Source organism: Hippichthys cyanospilos, chromosome 9 (assembly GCF_059441005.1).
Source record: "Hippichthys cyanospilos isolate Australia breed blue-spotted pipefish chromosome 9, RoL_Hcya_1.0, whole genome shotgun sequence".
NCBI classification, from domain to species: Eukaryota; Metazoa; Chordata; class Actinopteri; order Syngnathiformes; family Syngnathidae; genus Hippichthys; species Hippichthys cyanospilos.
In genome coordinates this window covers 2,175,672-2,192,804 of record NC_142377.1, presented here as the reverse complement: position 1 = coordinate 2,192,804, position 17,133 = coordinate 2,175,672, and the positions used below count along the sequence as shown (strand labels likewise).

Genomic DNA, 17,133 nt, shown 5'->3' with positions numbered 1-17,133 from the left:
CCCCTGTTGCATTTATATTAAATGGGAATTTTGAGAATTTAAGTTTTGTTTTGTTTTATTTTGAATTCTTTTATTTAACTAATTTAGAAATGATTTTTGTGATATGAAGGGAAAAAAAAACGTACAGAAGCTACTGTATCTTGCACCATATTTGATAGATTACAATAGATGTCTCCTTGGTTTTTGTCGTATTTTTTTTCACCAACGCAAGTGACATCACAGATCTGTTTAATTTCCGTTTGAGAGCACTGTAACCAGTATCCTGTGCAGGAACTTGTGGCTAAGTGCTACCTGTGTATTCGTGCCACATGAGTGCCATCTGAAAGAGTATTCCTAACTGCAGGGGACATATTAACACATTCAACAGCATGCTTGAAATGAAAAAAGTGTCACATACTTTTTTTGAAAAAGAATGTGTACTGTAATGTGTGCACAGAGATGTCGATGATGTGTGGCTTCTGAAAACGAATAAATACAGTAGAATTTTTCTAGTTTAATGATTTCCCTCCGTTTTTTTCAGTCATTTTAATATATATGCCATAGATTTTTTTTTTTACCAAACATTGCCCAATATATCGCAACATGTATCACAATACGCCTTTGCTGTATCATAATATATCGCAATACACCTTTAATACCCAATATCCAGCCCGACTATGTACATTCCTAATATCTTACTTGTGAAGGACCAGGATATCATGGTATTTTTTTCCACTTTCCACAATTAAATATATGCATATAAATTACATTGACAATTTGATTTCATATTAAATATGTGTTTTATAAATTACATAAATACATTACATTATAAATTACATTGACAATTTGATTTCATATTAAATATGTGTTTTATCGTACCAATATTTCTAACTAGGCAGTGAGATCTCTTGTTTAATGAGCTACACCACGCAAAACCCCAAACCCAGAACTGTGGACATGTTCATCGTAAGCAACTCAAACTAAAACCGCAATAATTAACTTTTTGTTTTAACAAACAATTTCAATCAAAACCAAGCATTACCAGTGCAGGGCAATCGGTCACCAAAGCAACTAGTCACTGATCGTATGCCCCTCTTTGGCGAGCACATTTGCTGTGTGCACTTTATGATGTGAAGCCTTGAAAAACATATGGGACTGGCCAAACACTGAAGTGTGTTTATGTCCGACGATCAGGTCGGTATAGCTAGTCCTTTTCAGAGCGTGAGTTATTACAAAGCTTAGCATCATAAAGCACTCGCCGAAGGTGCTGAAGCGCTCGCCAAAGGTGGATGTTCAGTCAGTGACTCGTCGCTTTGGCGACGGACTGCCCAGCTCTTAGCGCACTCGTAAAAGCCTAATTTTTGATTGCGGTGGTTCACATCAGCTTCATGATATCCTAGTCCAAAGTATTGCAGAAAAGTCTTGCATCACATCCAAGCGCGTACAATTCTGTACATAGTTTAATTTAAAAGCATAAACCATAATGAAAAAGACATTTGCATATTGTGTGTTCTTACTGTGGAAGGTTTGCAGGTGTATGGTCAGCCCACTGGCCTGGCTGTGGCCTTTTCCACATTCCCGACATACGTAGGGCTTATCGCCTGTGTGTGTCCGCACATGCCGCGTGAGCTCGATTGACTGGGCAAAGACAGCCTTGCAATACTGACATGCATACATTTTGCCTGAAAAACACAGCAATGAAACTTTTAAGACACTTTCTTTAAATATTAGACAACTTACATCACAAAATGTTAACTCTGTAATTAACCCATCGCTAGGCTGAAAACAATCAGTCGTTGTGATGTGACTATGCCAAGAGGAATACTTACCTTGGCTTGTGTTGTGTTTAGGCCTTACCTTCAGAGTGTTTCTTCTTGGTGTGGTAGGCCAGCGCGGCAGCGACTTTAAAGCTCATGTCACAGTGTTTGCAGTGGTAAGGTTTCTCTCCTGTGTGTAGCCGCATGTGATTCTTCAAAGAGGAGGTAGCTGGAAATTTAGCTCCACATGTTTCGCAAGTGTATGGCTTCTCCTCAAAATGCTCTGTCCGCTTGTGGTAAATCATACCTGAACAGAAGTAAAATGGAAGGAGCAGAAACAGACCAGCATCTTATTAACTCTTTCAGTACATACATATGTGTATATACACGCATATATATATATATATATATATATATATATATATTCAGTATATATATGTGTGGGCCCCCGGTTTACAAACCCCCTGTTTTATGTATTTTTCATCTTACGACGTGGACCACGGCGTTTTTTTGTCCCCCTCTTACGCACAAACCTTTCGTTTTACGAACCATCCAACATGCCGGTCAGTGTGTCCGCCCGATTTTTTTCGCTTTGCTGCATCAACAAAAACAACTTTTCTCGCACGTCACGGAAATGCCGATATGCTATTGGTCGATTAAGGTCACAGTCACGGTCTCAGTCACGGAGATACCGATGTGCTATTGGCCGGCGTCCCGTCAATCACAATGTGAGAAATTCCAAAAGGTTCAGATACTTTTTCATACCACTGTGTTTTGATACCAATTTTTAATATGTAGTATGTACAATTTTGATGTTCTAACCTGTCGTTCAAAACGCATTAACTATTTAACATAGGTTTGGATTGCCCGCCATACGGCGAATTAGCCTGACGAGCCAACCGTGGAACGGATTAATCTCGTAACCTGGGCGCCCATTGTATTACATGAGATTATATAACCGGCGGAAGGTTGTCCTAATATGGTTAGATTTCGCTGTTTGGCGACATCTCGTCAGTATAATGGAATGTTCTGACCCATGTTGTTATGTAACCAAAAAAGGCTGTTATGTAACTAAAAACTATATAAAGGTGTGTGGCGAAATAAAAAAACACCTTCTTACACCAAACTGCTCCAAATGCAACATTTCTCTGCCGTTCTCCAAAAGGTAGTGTAATATATTACACACAAAAAAATATAGTAATATTGTACCTGTTACAAATCCGAGTAACGCAATGCATTATAATGCATTTTTAGCATGAAGTCAGGGGCAAAATGTTAACTTGCTGATCTTAGTATCTACTACAGCAGAGATCAACGCGGCAGCTGCAGACAGCAAGTTGAGTATGTTGAATACGTACACAAGATGGACATACGCCCATTACTTTAAGTTCATCAGCAATAAAGACAAGAAGAGTATTTTAGTTAAGTGCACTTAGTGCCTGACACCTAAAGTGATAAGAGAGGTAGAGAATCCAAGTAGATTCAAACAATCTAATTTCTTGCAAGCATTTTTGAACAGACTCTTCATTTCTACCCATTGGGGTGTTTGCCAGTTGTTTACAGTATTTAGGTATTCCTTTTCATATGAATCATAGAAGTTTTTTTGTTTTTTTTTAACCAATGAATAAGCAATAGTTAATCCGCCATGTCGTCCGCTAATAAAGAAATTCCGGAGGACACGCGTTGATAAACATCTGTTCCGCGTGGACTCCATGCGGAGGGGCATGGTTGCCGATGACGCGCGGATCATTTCATTTGCGTATGTGTCAAGCTTAAATGGTCAGTGTGTAAGATTGACTGTTTTTCATTAAAAGGGAATGAATTAAATGATTATACATTTCAAAAACTTGCAAATTAATGTGTTCTTAATGACCAACAGTATGTTTTTAATATACCCATAAGTCTAGTTATCATTAAATTATATTACATGGGGGGTGGCACTTCTCCAGAGGCGGTCTTGTTTGTTTTGGCTATGGACAATGGTAAATGCAGCAATTGCAACACCTCCTGCTGTCTGTAATGAAAAACAGTCTAAATCTTACACACTATCCCTTTAAACCAAGCTCAACACTTGATAGGACAGGAGAGGATAAAAGTAATAAAGATGACAGATGGATGAAGAAAAGTGAAAGACATTATGCAAGAAATTGATGTTTTGACCGAAGTATGAAAATGAATGCTTATTGTAGATTTCGCAATTTCTTTCTTTCTTATTTTTTTTTAATGTTGGATGGTTTTGTTTTTATTTTCAGATTCTTAAACACTTTTTTTATGTTTATGCCCGAGACATAGATTTTGCTGTAGTGAAAAGTCCCCTGTTGTGAAAAATTTCTGTCTGCAAATATGATTTTGTTGTAGAGTTCTACAGTAATTCATTGCTACTGCATCAACTCCACACAAACAATGCACACATGGCTAATTTGTATTAGATTTTTTTTTCATCTGTAGCAGCATGGAACAAAATGGTGCTTATGGTCTGTTGGCTGTTGTGTTCACCCGGAACGTGCAAACGAGAGTGCGTCACATCCACTTGGGCGGGAGGAGGTGGACTTTTATCATTAAAGTACAAAAACTAACAAAGCATTACTGTCATATGATACAATACGGTAATACTAATAATATTAAAAGTAATTCTCCAGCCCAAGTCCGTGTTGATGCACTCTCATTTGCCCTTTCCGGGTGAACACAGGGCAAACGAGAGTGCGTCAACAGATAGCATACAAGCAATCTCATTGGATACCAAGCTGTCAATCAATGTGCTTTTACAAGCTCTGATTGGCTGATTTTGTGGCACAAACATAACGTGTGAGCAGAGCAGAGCGCACGCAGAGGACAACTTGAGCGAGCGAGAGCTCTATGTTGAGCAAACGCAATGTTGAGCAAGGGAGGGAGGAGTATCGCTCGCGAGATGTTGAGCGAGAGAGGGCTATCGCGAGTGAGCAAAAAAGGAATTTTGAGCGAGCAACCTCTTTTTCTGTGTTCAAAATCCATCGGCGCTCGCTCAAACTCTTATCATTACGCGCTCAATAGTTTTTTTCCTGCGCTCAAAATCCGTTTTCGCTCACTCTGTTTTATTTTCTGCACTCAAAATGTTTTTTTCCGCGCACACAATTGTGGCACAAATATAACGCCATAATATTCAACCCCCAAGTGAAATTTCTTTTCAGTACTTAGTACAATATCCTTTAGCAGTTATGACATTTTGAAAGCGTGACACAAGCTTGACACAAGTTTCTTGCAGCGACCGTAGGGTATCTTGGCCCATTCTTCATGGGCAAAAGCCTCCAGTTCACTCCGATTCTTAGGCTTGCACTCTCCAACAGCTTTCTTCAGGTCCCACCAGAGGTTCTCAATTGGATTTAGGTCTGGTGACTGTGATGGCCACTCTAAAATGTTCCAGCCCTTTATCTTCAACCGTGCTGTAGTGGCCTTAGATGTGTGCTTTGGATAATTGTCCTGTTGAAATGTCCAACGTCACCCAAGCTGCAGATTTGTCACAGACTCCATTACATTTTTATCTCCTGGTACTGAAGGGAATTCATGGTACCCTGTATACATTAAAGCTTCCCTGTACCACGAGAAGCAAAACAGCCCCCAACCATCTTTCACAGTAGGCAAGGTGTTCTTTTCCAAATAATTCCAATATAGTTTCATCAGACCACAGAGCGTGGTCCAAAAATTTTTGTGGCTTGTCCACATGACTTCTTGCATTCAGCAGTCTACTTTTCTTGTTCTTTGGAGTCACCAAAGGTCTACTTTTCTTGTTCTTTGGAGACAGCAAAGGGATGGGCCTGGGAGTTCTGGCATGGAAGTCTTCATTCCGCAGTGTGCACCCTATTGTATTTGCTGAAATTTCAGTGCCCACATCTGAGAGATCTTTTTGCCATTGCTCAGCAGTTACACGAGGATTTTTCTCTACCTGGTGCTTCAGGTAGTGCACAGCAGCTGCTGTCAGGATCTTCTTCCTGACACGACCAGGTAGTATTTCCACTGTGCCCTTTGCCTTGAATTTTTTTATGATGCTTCCGATAGTGTCACTTGGAATTTTTAACATTGTAGCTATCTTCTTATACCCATTGCCTTTCTTGTGGAGAGAAATAATCTCCTCCCTTGTCTTCTGGTACCATTCTCTTGTCTTCACCATGTTGGTAAACACACCAGTAAATGTCAAGAAAGGAGCTGCACAGGAGCCCTTTTAAACCTGCCTAATTGGTGCTTATTATGCTTGATTGATGCTCGTTGACATTCACAGGTTTGCAATACCTAATTGAAAACACTTGAATGATTCTCTGTTCTTTGTAGCCTTTAACCTCTTTTAAGATAAAGGGGGGTGAATAATTGTGTCATTGAATATATAAAAAAAACATTTAATACTTTGACAAAAGCAACTGATGTCATTTTAGTTGCATTTGGTTCTTTAACAAGTCCTTGTAGGATGTCACTATGAACACAATTACAAATGTACACTGAATTCACAAAACACCTATACAGCATAGGGGGTTGAATAATTCTGATAACAACTGTATACCATGGAGTAAACTTGGTGGGTGCTCTTTTGTGCACAATTTCAAATTGTGACGTGAACTCAAATGCAATTATTCAAGCAGCTCAGTTTTGTATTATGTATTAGCCTGGTTCCTGAGGATACACTCACCGGATGGGTGTGCGAAAGTCCGCCCACAGAGGTCACAGGCCACTTTCTTCTTCTTCTTGTCTCCCACAGTACCTGGATGAGCCTCAGCTAAATGACCCTGTAAAGCCCGCTGGTTGGGCAGCTTCATGGGGCATTGCGGACACTTCAGCTGACACTCTTTGGACATGGGGCAGCGTTTCATATGAGCCATAAGTCGGCACTTGTAAGCAAAACTCTTCTTGCACCAGGAACAGCGGCAGCATTTGGAGGATGAAGAGTTTGAATCTTTCTCTTGTACTTCCAAGTCTTCAATGTTGCTTTGCTCCAGTTTGACTTCACTTCTGCTGCTGCTCTTCTCCATGTCTGATTTGGCTATAATGACAACAAACCAGCACCATCACCAACGCATCATTTATTTATTTATTTTTATCTTGCTTGAGTGGTGTATCTGCTCACTTGATGTTTCTGCTGCTGTACTTCCGGCCTGGTGTCCATCTGGCTCCTGTGTATTCTTGTCCAACTTCTGTAGCTGAGAGAGCAATGATTCAGGGAGGGAGGAGGGAGATTCCCGTTGGACCGCATGTAGCAGCCTCAGGACAGCTTGCTCGCTAACAAGTCCCTTCTCCATTTCGCCCAATAGCTTAATCACTACTGAGCGCGGGTCAGCTTCTTTACAGCATTCACACACTAACTTGTGGGAACAGAAATAAAAGAATAAATGCCACTTCCATTGTGTGGTGTCAACTTGCAGCATGTCATTGCTGTAGTATTCATTTTGCTGCTTTTTTTTTTTTTTTTTGTGCATAATTTATTTTAGGTTGGTGTCCATGTCGGTTTTGTGACTGCATATTCAATGCATTTTTCTTTTCATTCGTTTGCAGCAGTTTTATTGTTAACATGTCTATATTTTGTTTTGCATTTGCTTAGTTGTAAGTTTGCTTCCATTTTCTTTTTGTTATTCCATATTTTCTGCCGCATATTTTATGTGTTTGCATTTTTTGTTTGCAGTTGTTATTTTGTTTGTTTTCTTTCACACCTTTGGCATGTCTCTGCCCCCTTCACTCAATGTACACCACAGTATATTAAACAGGTAAAAAAATATATCAATAATCCTCAACAGAGGTCCTAAATATTTAATTTGATTCAAACTTGAATTACAAATACACTAAACCCCAGGAAATAACATTAAAATATTTCTTTTTCATGTTATACTTTAATGTTGGACATGAGCTTTATGTATTTCAAAAATAACTTTGTAAGTCACACCCATGCCTTATGAACGTTTCTGCAGGTTGAGGCTGTGCTTTAATAAACCTCTTAATAAGTCCTATTTGAGTTTACATCTGCGGTCATTCACACAGAAGAGCAATCGGCAAGTCTAATAAAGATTGTACCTATTACTGTAAGAAAAGCTCCATTGTGATCTAACTGTGCACGGATAAGGATGGATACCTGTCTCTCCTGGTCATCCAGACAGGTGTGAGCTGATTGGCTCAAGAGCTGAACAACGTCTGGCACGCGTGCAAGTTGCTCAGTCAGCTGAGATGAGAGCTCCAACAAACTAGGTGTAGTTTTGGTGGCTATTGCATTGTCTTTTTTTACTACGCGGTCTGTGGCTTTGTTTTCTTCTGGCTCTGAAATGGGATATAGAAAAATTGAGTCTTAGCAAAGGAAAATATTTTCAATATTACCTATTTCCCAAGGTCTATAGAAGTGTATAATGATCCTGATTATTTGAGTCCGGTGTCATAGAAAACATCCAGGACACCAGCCCACACAAGGACCAGAACAGAAAACTCCTGGTTTAGACATGCAACTTAGGATGCTATAGTCACACGCTTTTACAACCCCAATTCCATTGAAGTTGGGACATTGTGTAAAATGGAAATAAAACCAGAGTACAATGATGTGCAAATTATTTTGAACCTATATTCTACGGAATAGACTACTAAAGGCATTTAACATTTAAAATGATAACTTTTGTTTTTTTTCGCAAACATTCAACTTGTTTCAAAATGGATTTCTGCGACACGTTCCGATGAAGTTGGTGCAGGGGCATGCTTGCCACTGCTATATCCCCTTTCCTTCTGACAACACTCAATAAGCAACAAAAGACAAGGAAAGTTGATGAATGCTCAAAGAACAGCTCAGGACAGCTTTGGACTATTCTACTGGGGAACAGATTAATTGCAAACAGGGGTATGAATGGAGAGGGTGTACAAGAGACATCCCCAAAAGGCTCAGCAAAGACGGGGCGATTACCACAACTTTGTGAACAACTGTGTGAAAAAATGGTCCAACAGTTTTAAGGACAATGTTTCTTAATGTTTAAGTGTCAGGACTTGTCAAACCTATGGACTGTGGGCCCCTTCTGGCCCTTGAACATGTTTACTCTGTTGTCTAGAAATAAAATATCGACGCTGCACTGTATTGGTTTTTCACTTGTCAATTTCTTACAAAAGGCAAGAGGATCCATAAGCTTGCTTTCGTCTCTCCTGTGTCTCTCCTGTAACCGCCCGTGTGTGCTCAGTTCAGCACACACGCACATGTTACGAATGTGCTATTAAGCACATTGATTGACAGCTTGGTCTCTGGGAGCCGATCACGTGACTCGTAGGTGTGCCGAGAGCAAGCGTGTTTTGATTTGTTTTGATTTTTGGTTTTATTCTATAGTTCAGTATTGCATTGTAAAAAAATAAAAAATATAATAAAGCTGACTACTTCACGGATTTCACTTTGCGCGTGTTATTTTTGGAATGCAAATCCCGCGATAAATGAGGGATCACTGTATCATGACTGCTAATTCGGCCCAGAGGAAAAAATACTGTACATTTTCCTCTATGCGGCCCACAAGCTAAAATGAGTTTGACACCCCTGATCGAAAGGCCATATCATCATCAAAAGAATAAAAGAACATGGCGGACTCTCTAAGTCTTAGGCCGAAAATCAACTGCATTAAAAACTGACATCAAACATTAAAGGATATTACTGTCTAAGCTCATAAACACTTCAGAAAGCCATTGTCAGTTAACGGTTTGTTGCTCCAGCCACAAGACTAAGTTATGACTAACCATGCAAAGCAAAAGGCATACATCAACAACATTCAGAAATGCCAGACTGTTACCGGGACAAATTTCAAAAGCCATCTGTGAGGGAATAGGGGTTTGTTAGTGCCCTTTGCATGGGCAACACACACATCTGTGATGGCACCATCGATGCTGAAAGGAACATCGAGGTTTTGGTGCAACAAATACTGCCATCCAAGCAATGTCTTTTCCAGGGACATCATTTTTTCTTCCAGTAAGATAATGACAAGCCACATTGTACACGTTATAACAATGTGGCTTCGTAGAAACTAGAAATGTTGCTTCTCAGATACCAGACTGACTCGCCTACGGTCCAGACCTGTCTCCTGTTGAGAATGTATGGAGCATTATGATGTACAAAATCCAACAACAGAAACCCTGAGCTGCTGAAACTTAAATTGGACATCAAGCAGGAATTGGGAAAGAATTCCACCAACAAAGCTTCAACAATTGGTGTTCTCAGTTTCCAAACACTGAGTGTTGTCAGAATGAAAAGTGATCCAACACACCCCGTTTCAAATTCAATGGGGAATCAAATTTAAAACAAGTGAATATTTGCAAATAATTATAAAGTTTGTAATATTGAACATTAAATATCTTGCAATTGTAGTCTATTCAGTGGAATATAGGTTATGTTAATTTGCAAATCATTGTACTGTTTTTATTTCCATTTTACACAACATCTTAACTTCATTGGAATTGGAGTTTTAAGGATTAATTCTGCTTAATATTAAAAAAAAAAATCACAATCGTGTGAAGAGAATGGCGTTGAACGTTGACGTTGAACCTTGCGTTGATTTTGCAACTTTTGCGCAGAGGATGAACATTTCTATGAATTTCTTAGTACTGTAAATGTGCTCCAAAGTATCTTGAATACACACCCTCCCAAAATATTAAAAACATTGTTTAACATGTGACTATTAGAAACTGACCGGAAGACTTTGAAAAATCTGAACAGACTCCTTTGAAAGGCTCCTTTGAAATTTCACTTGCATCTTGACATCCATTTGTCTCTGACGTGTCCATCAAGATCCCAGCATCAGCTGACTTGTCCTGAGTAGGGTCCAGCACTGAAACTTCGGGGTTTGAGCTCTGGTGTTTGTTGACCGGAGTGAGCACTGGGCTTTGTGTAGAAGGCGGGGAGCCTAGGGGGTGCTCGTTGATAATATTGGTGAGGGCATTTTTAAAGCTCACAGCTACATCAAACATCTGCAGGCTGTCTGCAGCAGCAACGATGCGGCTGACGTTATGCTTTCCCAAAGGTAGCTTGCCTGTATAAACCATATCCAAAAGACAATCAAACTCTTGCGAGGAAACCAAGGTGGTGTCGATGGAGACAGTGTCAGAAAAATTCAGCAGCGACCTAAAGGGATACACACAAACAATTTTTTAGCGCCTAATTTTTAGCATTAATTTTCACATGGAACAGCTGTTAATGCCAAACAACTTATAGCAAACCAGACCACCTTTGATGTTTGACTTTATTTTTTAAGATTTTAAATCATTGTCACTGGGTTTGTTCGAAACATGACCATCAAACGGAATGTAATGCTCACTGAACTTTTTAATTCAATACAAGGGAAATACGTAAAAAGCAGAGGCGGGCATTTTACTTAGTTGTGCCGATCCGTCAGACTTGGGTGCCCCGCACCAACTTCGGTCATCATTGGTCCACCAATGGGAAAAATATAAATAAAAAAAAATAAAGATTTAAACATCTGAAAAATGACCATGAAATAGTACTTCACAGGTTGCCCTTAAAGGGACACTGTGTAAGATTGAGACCATTTTTCATTACGGACAGCAGTGGTTGCTGCATTTACCATTGTCCGCAGCTATAACAAACATGGCAGCCTCCGGAGAAGTTCCACCCCCCATGTAATATAATTTAATAACTGGACCTACAATTATATTTAAAACATACTGTTGGTCGTTAAGAACACATTTATTTGCAAGTTTTTGAAATTTATAATCATTTATTGTTTTTAAAGGGATAGTATGTAAGACTGAGACCGTTTTTCATTACGGACAGCAGGAGGTGCTGCAGGTGCTGCATTTACTGGTCTGTACCTATAACAAACATGGCCGCTTCCGGAGAAGTGCCACCCCTCCATGTAATATCATTTAATGATAACTAGAACTATGATTATATTTAAAACATACTGTTGGTCATTAAGAACGCATTCATTTGCAAGTTTTGGAAATTTAAAATCATTTAATGTATTCCCTTTTAATAAAAAATAGTCTAAATCTTACCCAGTCCCTTTAATTAAAAACGGTCTAAATTTTAGTGTCCCTTTAAGCAAAAAAATAATGACTAAACTTTACAGTCATCGTACGCCAACTGAAATCAAAAGGAACCTACTGCTCATCACACATTGCCAGCATAAGACTGCAATTAGTGATAAGATATTTTAACGTCGGCAATCCATTAGTCTAACCGTCCATCCCACCCACAGGTGTCAAACTCCAGCCCTTGTGGGCCAGTACCTGCATGTTTTTTAGCCTTATCGCTCAAACAGACGAGATTTAAATAATTAGGATCATTCTCAAGCTCCTGCAGAGCTAGCTAATAAGCTAATCATTTGAATCAGATGTGTTGGGAAGAGAAAACTGGACAACATGCAGGATACCGGCCCTCAAGGACTGGCATTCAACACCTATGATCTAAACGCTTTAAAAAATATTTTAAGCGATGGTTACTAGACATGGACAACATACAAATCCCAAGAGACGAGATATCTCACGAGATTGAGTCAACCCAAGAGACGAGATCTCACGAGATTGAGTCAACAAGAACAAGATATGAGATTTTAGTAAAATTTAAAAAATAAAAAAATAACTGCTGATATATACTTTCAAAATGATTTATTTTCATTGAGCAGGCTGCAATAAACTATTTTTTCCATATGCTAATGCAATAAGTGATGCAGCTGATTTCTTACAGAATAGTCTAACATAAATAAAATATTTTCATTTCACATGCTGCTTCAAGAAAAGTTGCAGCTAACTCTTTCAAAGTTGAACATGAAAAAAATAATACAGTACATTGTTTAAAGTTACCGCGGTCTAGGGTGTGAATTAGCCGTCAAAATCCACTGCCTTCCACCGTCAAAAATGGCTTCATAGCGATTTATTGTACATACCAATATCCTGTGTTGTTTTGGTAGCTCTTGCACTTGGTGGGTCCAGTGGTGATGCAAAATCATTTATTGTTGCTTGCTTCATTGAAGGCGTTTTTGAAGAGTTGGCTAATTTCATGTTTTGGTGGTAGTACTGCAAATGCCCTTGTATAAAGTTCGCGTTAGATGCAGTGTATGGCATACTTAGTTTTTTGTTGTTTTTTTTGCAGCGTTTACAAACTGTCTTTCACTTATCGGTCAATGTGTCACCATCCTTTTCTTCAATTGGAAAACCAAATTTTTGCCACACAAGATGATTTAAAAGTGATTGGGCCTTCTTCATGAATATCTCATGTACTCCATTGAGCTCCTTCTCCTTTTCAATTGATGGCGTATTGAAAAACAACGGTTAGGTGCATACCAACACCTACTGTGTTGAGTGAGTGTTGCACTCAGGCCTATCTACCCTAGTTGTCCTCAATTGCACTTCTGGCTCAATAAGCCCTACCCTCAAAAAAGGTGAAAAGAAAATTAAACTCCTGGCATGCCACAGCGAGAAATCTCGAGGCGTTCGATCTCGCGAGATCTCGTCTCATCCCATGCCTAATGGTTACATGTAGCAACAGCCACATGTCATTTGACACATACATGTAAAAAGCACAGTTTTGCTGAGCTTAATTTACTAGATAATGTCAATTTGGAGGAAATTAAAAACTTCTATCATGCATTTCCTAGCTAAGAGCCAATCAGTGAGCTGAACCTGATTGTTGTCACCTGCAGAAAGGCATCCCAGAATGCTCTCAACTATCTGCAAGCAATTTATTAATTAAACTCATATCAAAAGACAAATAAACACGAAAATCTCAATTCTTAATTCCTAACATTTTTTACTTTAAGTCTTTACGATGAATGCACAAAGCCAGATGTGTGACGTATGCACTTGAGTTCATGAAAACATGACTTGGAAATGCAGTCCAAATAAGGAATTCCTAAGCATGCTGGTGAGTAAAGAGATTGTTGCTCAGTGCAATACATTGAGTACATTTTCTTTCTTAGTTGCTGCATACTAATACTTAAGTTCTCAGCTAGTTATTCCTAAATGCCAGTTTACCCTGAACATTACCCTGAAATTTGGAAGATTCAATTAGGTAAGGTGGTTAACGACAGGTGTAGGTGATTATGAGGACTAAAATGTCAGATGAAATCTACAGTTTTGTCAGTCATAAATCTGTTGTTGTTAAAGTGTTTTCGTCATTTGGTCCGTTGGCAAAACACCATTTCGCTGGTGAAGGACTGACGGACAGTACATCAGTACTGATGAACTGCCCACCTCTGGTAAAAAGAATCGTATTCCCCAGTGTGTGGTCTATTTGAAGCGCTGCATATATTGAAAAAAAAGTTCAATCAACGTTTAAATATATAAAATAGGAGATAAATAATATTTGGTTTTGATCGTGATTAATCAAAATTAATTCACCATAATAACCATTGTAAATAGCAGATGACTTGCCTACATTTAAAATAGGTTGAGTGTAATCATGTTGCACTGCGATCAAATCCTGGAAGGACATTTTGGCGCAAATAGAGGTCAGTCAGTTGGCAAAACATGTTTCTTTAAAGCAGTGCTTCTCATTGATAATTTGCAAAACCCCCACCTAGGAAAAACATTTTCGAGCCCCCCCTCCACCTCGCTGACCATAAATAATATTATCTATAATATTTGTATAAGTACAACTAAAACTGTATCCTATTTTTAACATTGACACAAAGAAAAGGGATTTAAAAAAAATCTTTCAACAACTGTTAACTTTTTTTTTTTTTAAACAGCATACATGTTAAACATATGGATCAAAGTGCCTGAATGAAAGAGGTCAATCCTTATTTTATCACAATTACACTTCACACGGCAAAAACAAATAATTTTCCCAGGGGTCATTCGTGCCCCCTGGCATTGCCTCGCACTCCCCAGGTGGGCTGGCTGCACGATTTGAAAAACAATTCTTTAAAGTGAAATAATCAAGAAATGACAAAAACATGGATTACAACTAGAGTACTGTATTTAATTTTCCGTTCGGCGGTTCAGCTGGAACCCGCCTCTTTTCATACATCACCATCGAGGAGCGACAAGACTTTCAGAGGATACAACAGACGTCCCTCAATATACCTGAAGGCTAGACCGTGATAGCTTCTTGATGCTCGATCCTCGCACCGCAATGCGTGTTTAAGGCAATTGAAACACTCCTTCATTTGGCAGCGAGAACTCAATTTTTGAGTCGTGTGAGAAAGCTTTGACCGTTGCAAATGTATTTTGTGAGGGTCCCGTTCTCATTGTGCATAGTGCTGCTGTCCTCTTGTGGTTGTGTTCAACGGAAATAGGGACCACACATTATTATTTTTTGACATGCTCAAATGACTGGATCATACATGGTCAAATGCCATAGAAGAGCTAATAAAAATAACTAGAAATTGAGTTCCTAGTCATAACAGTTGATTATAGGTAAAACAGATACTTGCAATACCTGAAAAGCATGCTGGAAGCTGCTAGCACCAGTTTATGTGCACGATGAGGATTGTCTCCCACCAGGACAGTGCAGTCACAAAAGTGGCCCTCCTTCCGCAGGGCCCACAGTTGCTGCATCAACTGGTTGCTGTAGTTAGGGAGCTCTACCATTTTATTGGTCAGGGGAGGAGACCGGTTCCTCTATCCTTGATATAGAGAGAACATTCCGTTAAATTGTTAAAACGTCTAAGTTTTACTCAAATTCTACATGACGAGGATATGTATTTTATGCATTTGGTATAGCTGCCACATTGCGAACAAGGACTCACTGATAACTGATGACAAACCGTTGCTGAAACGCATTTCTCATAATCCGCATATGAAGGGTATATAGGCCACGTCTGATAAAGGAAACTGGGCAAAAGCTAATATCAGTTTTCCCCAGATTAAGATCAAACTAGCTTGTAGCTACGAATGCTAAAGAGTCAACAACATTTCAGGCAGTGGGAGACGACCGATTAAATATTGGCAAAAAGAAAAAAGTGATGCTCTCATTCAGTGAGTCACTTTACCTTGGATTATTCAAACGATGCATTTCTTTATTTAAATATCGTTGTCGGACAAATCCAGAACGCGCAATAAAGCTACGCAGTTTTGAAAATGGCGACGAACGTTGTAGCACATGATTGCAACATTTCCGGTTAAGAAACCTTCTGGCGCATGATTACGACATGCAAGTACGTGCCTACAGCCACATTGCTCTAGAGGGGCGAAATTATCAGCGCACTACATGAAGGCAAGCAAACCCAAAACAAATGATGTGGGCACTTTTGTACTACAATACGGTTGTGCACACGCCACACATTTTCAAAGTACCTCCAGATAGCATTTCACATAAAAAAAATCCTTATTTTTAATGTGTACTGAATTAAAAGGCACGCGTTTTGGCTGACAAATGTAAGCCTTATTTTGTAAAGGAAATTAAGCGTATTATGACTACGTTTCAAAGTCCATACATGACCTTGGATAAGAAGCAAGTTATGACTACATTTCAATGGTCCATACATTACTTTAGATAAGAATGTCCCCCTTCCAACATGGCCGCCGCACTGGCACGACAGGTAGCTCAGGCGCTGCAGCTTGCGTGCGTCTTCTCAGCCAACTTTTTAAACACTCCAGTCTAGTTCCTGATTGGTTCCACGCATGCGCGACTAAAAACAAAAACAAAAACAAACAACGGCAGTGCAGTAACGGCACTGAAAACACCTATTTGACAGTGATGGTCAGAAGAAGCCTTCTGAACCCTTGAAGCTTTCCATCCAAATGTTTCACGAAAAGGATCAAGTTGTGATGCGCAATGTCCACGCAAAGCCCGCTTGGTGGCTCAAACCTTGTTTGGTGAACTTTGTGAATGAATGGATGACGGAAGGAAGGAAAGAAGATAAGAAAGGAAAAAGACAAAGAGAAAAACTTTCCACGACACATTTTTACAACCCTTCCAGCATGATCCCATGTAGAGACTAGAGAGTCTACGCAGCATTTCCCAGGCTGTGCTCAAGACGAGTCTGCAACACCTCAGATATCATCCGAAACACAAGGGAGGCATTCTGATCTAATTCTTAAACCACCATATCCCGGGGACGACCCAGGACACGCTTGGGAGAAACCATGGCCTGCGAATGCCTGGGGGATCATCTTGGAGGAACTGGACAAAATGGCTGGGTAGAGGGAAGTCTGCTCAAGATGCTGCCCCTGCGACCTGACCTCGGATGAAGTGGTTGATATTTACCTCAAAAGCATTCAACCCCATGCTAAATGTCCATTCTATTGAGAGCCACTTGAGAACAAATGGCCAATGTTAAGTTAGATTTGTTGAGCCAATTGAAAGCTTTTTTTTTATGGGGGCCCGAAAGTGCCAAAATTCAATAAATGTACCATTCAATAATTAAACAATTACATGTTTTATTAATCAATTAAATGTGTCATTCATTAATTGAACCATTAAATGTGGCATTAATTGAATGGCTAACATTTATTTGACATTTTGAATGAAACA

At 39.4% G+C, this 17,133-nt stretch overlaps 1 protein-coding gene across 9 annotated transcripts in view; it reads right to left on the bottom strand.

Moving 5' to 3' along the window:
* Window positions 1-16,269, bottom strand: part of zbtb40 (zinc finger and BTB domain containing 40) — a 31,867-nt gene extending 15,598 nt beyond the window's left edge. For 4 of the 9 annotated variants that reach the window (XR_015866588.1, XR_015866589.1, XM_088423316.1 and 1 more), the window contains exons 1-8: window positions 15,650-15,748; window positions 15,097-15,283; window positions 10,388-10,818; window positions 7,822-8,003; window positions 6,826-7,060; window positions 6,391-6,741; window positions 1,837-2,043; window positions 1,497-1,661 (exon numbers count right to left, since the gene is read on the bottom strand). Coding sequence is in view for 7 of the 9 variants with exons in the window: in XM_088423316.1 (XP_088279442.1) it covers window positions 1,497-1,661; window positions 1,837-2,043; window positions 6,391-6,741; window positions 6,826-7,060; window positions 7,822-8,003; window positions 10,388-10,818; window positions 15,097-15,248 (1,723 nt within the window). In the remaining 2 variants the exon portion in view is untranslated. The other 5 variants (XM_088423313.1, XM_088423315.1, XM_088423318.1 and 2 more) reach the window with 5 other exon arrangements.
* Window positions 16,270-17,133: the final 864 nt, after the last annotated feature.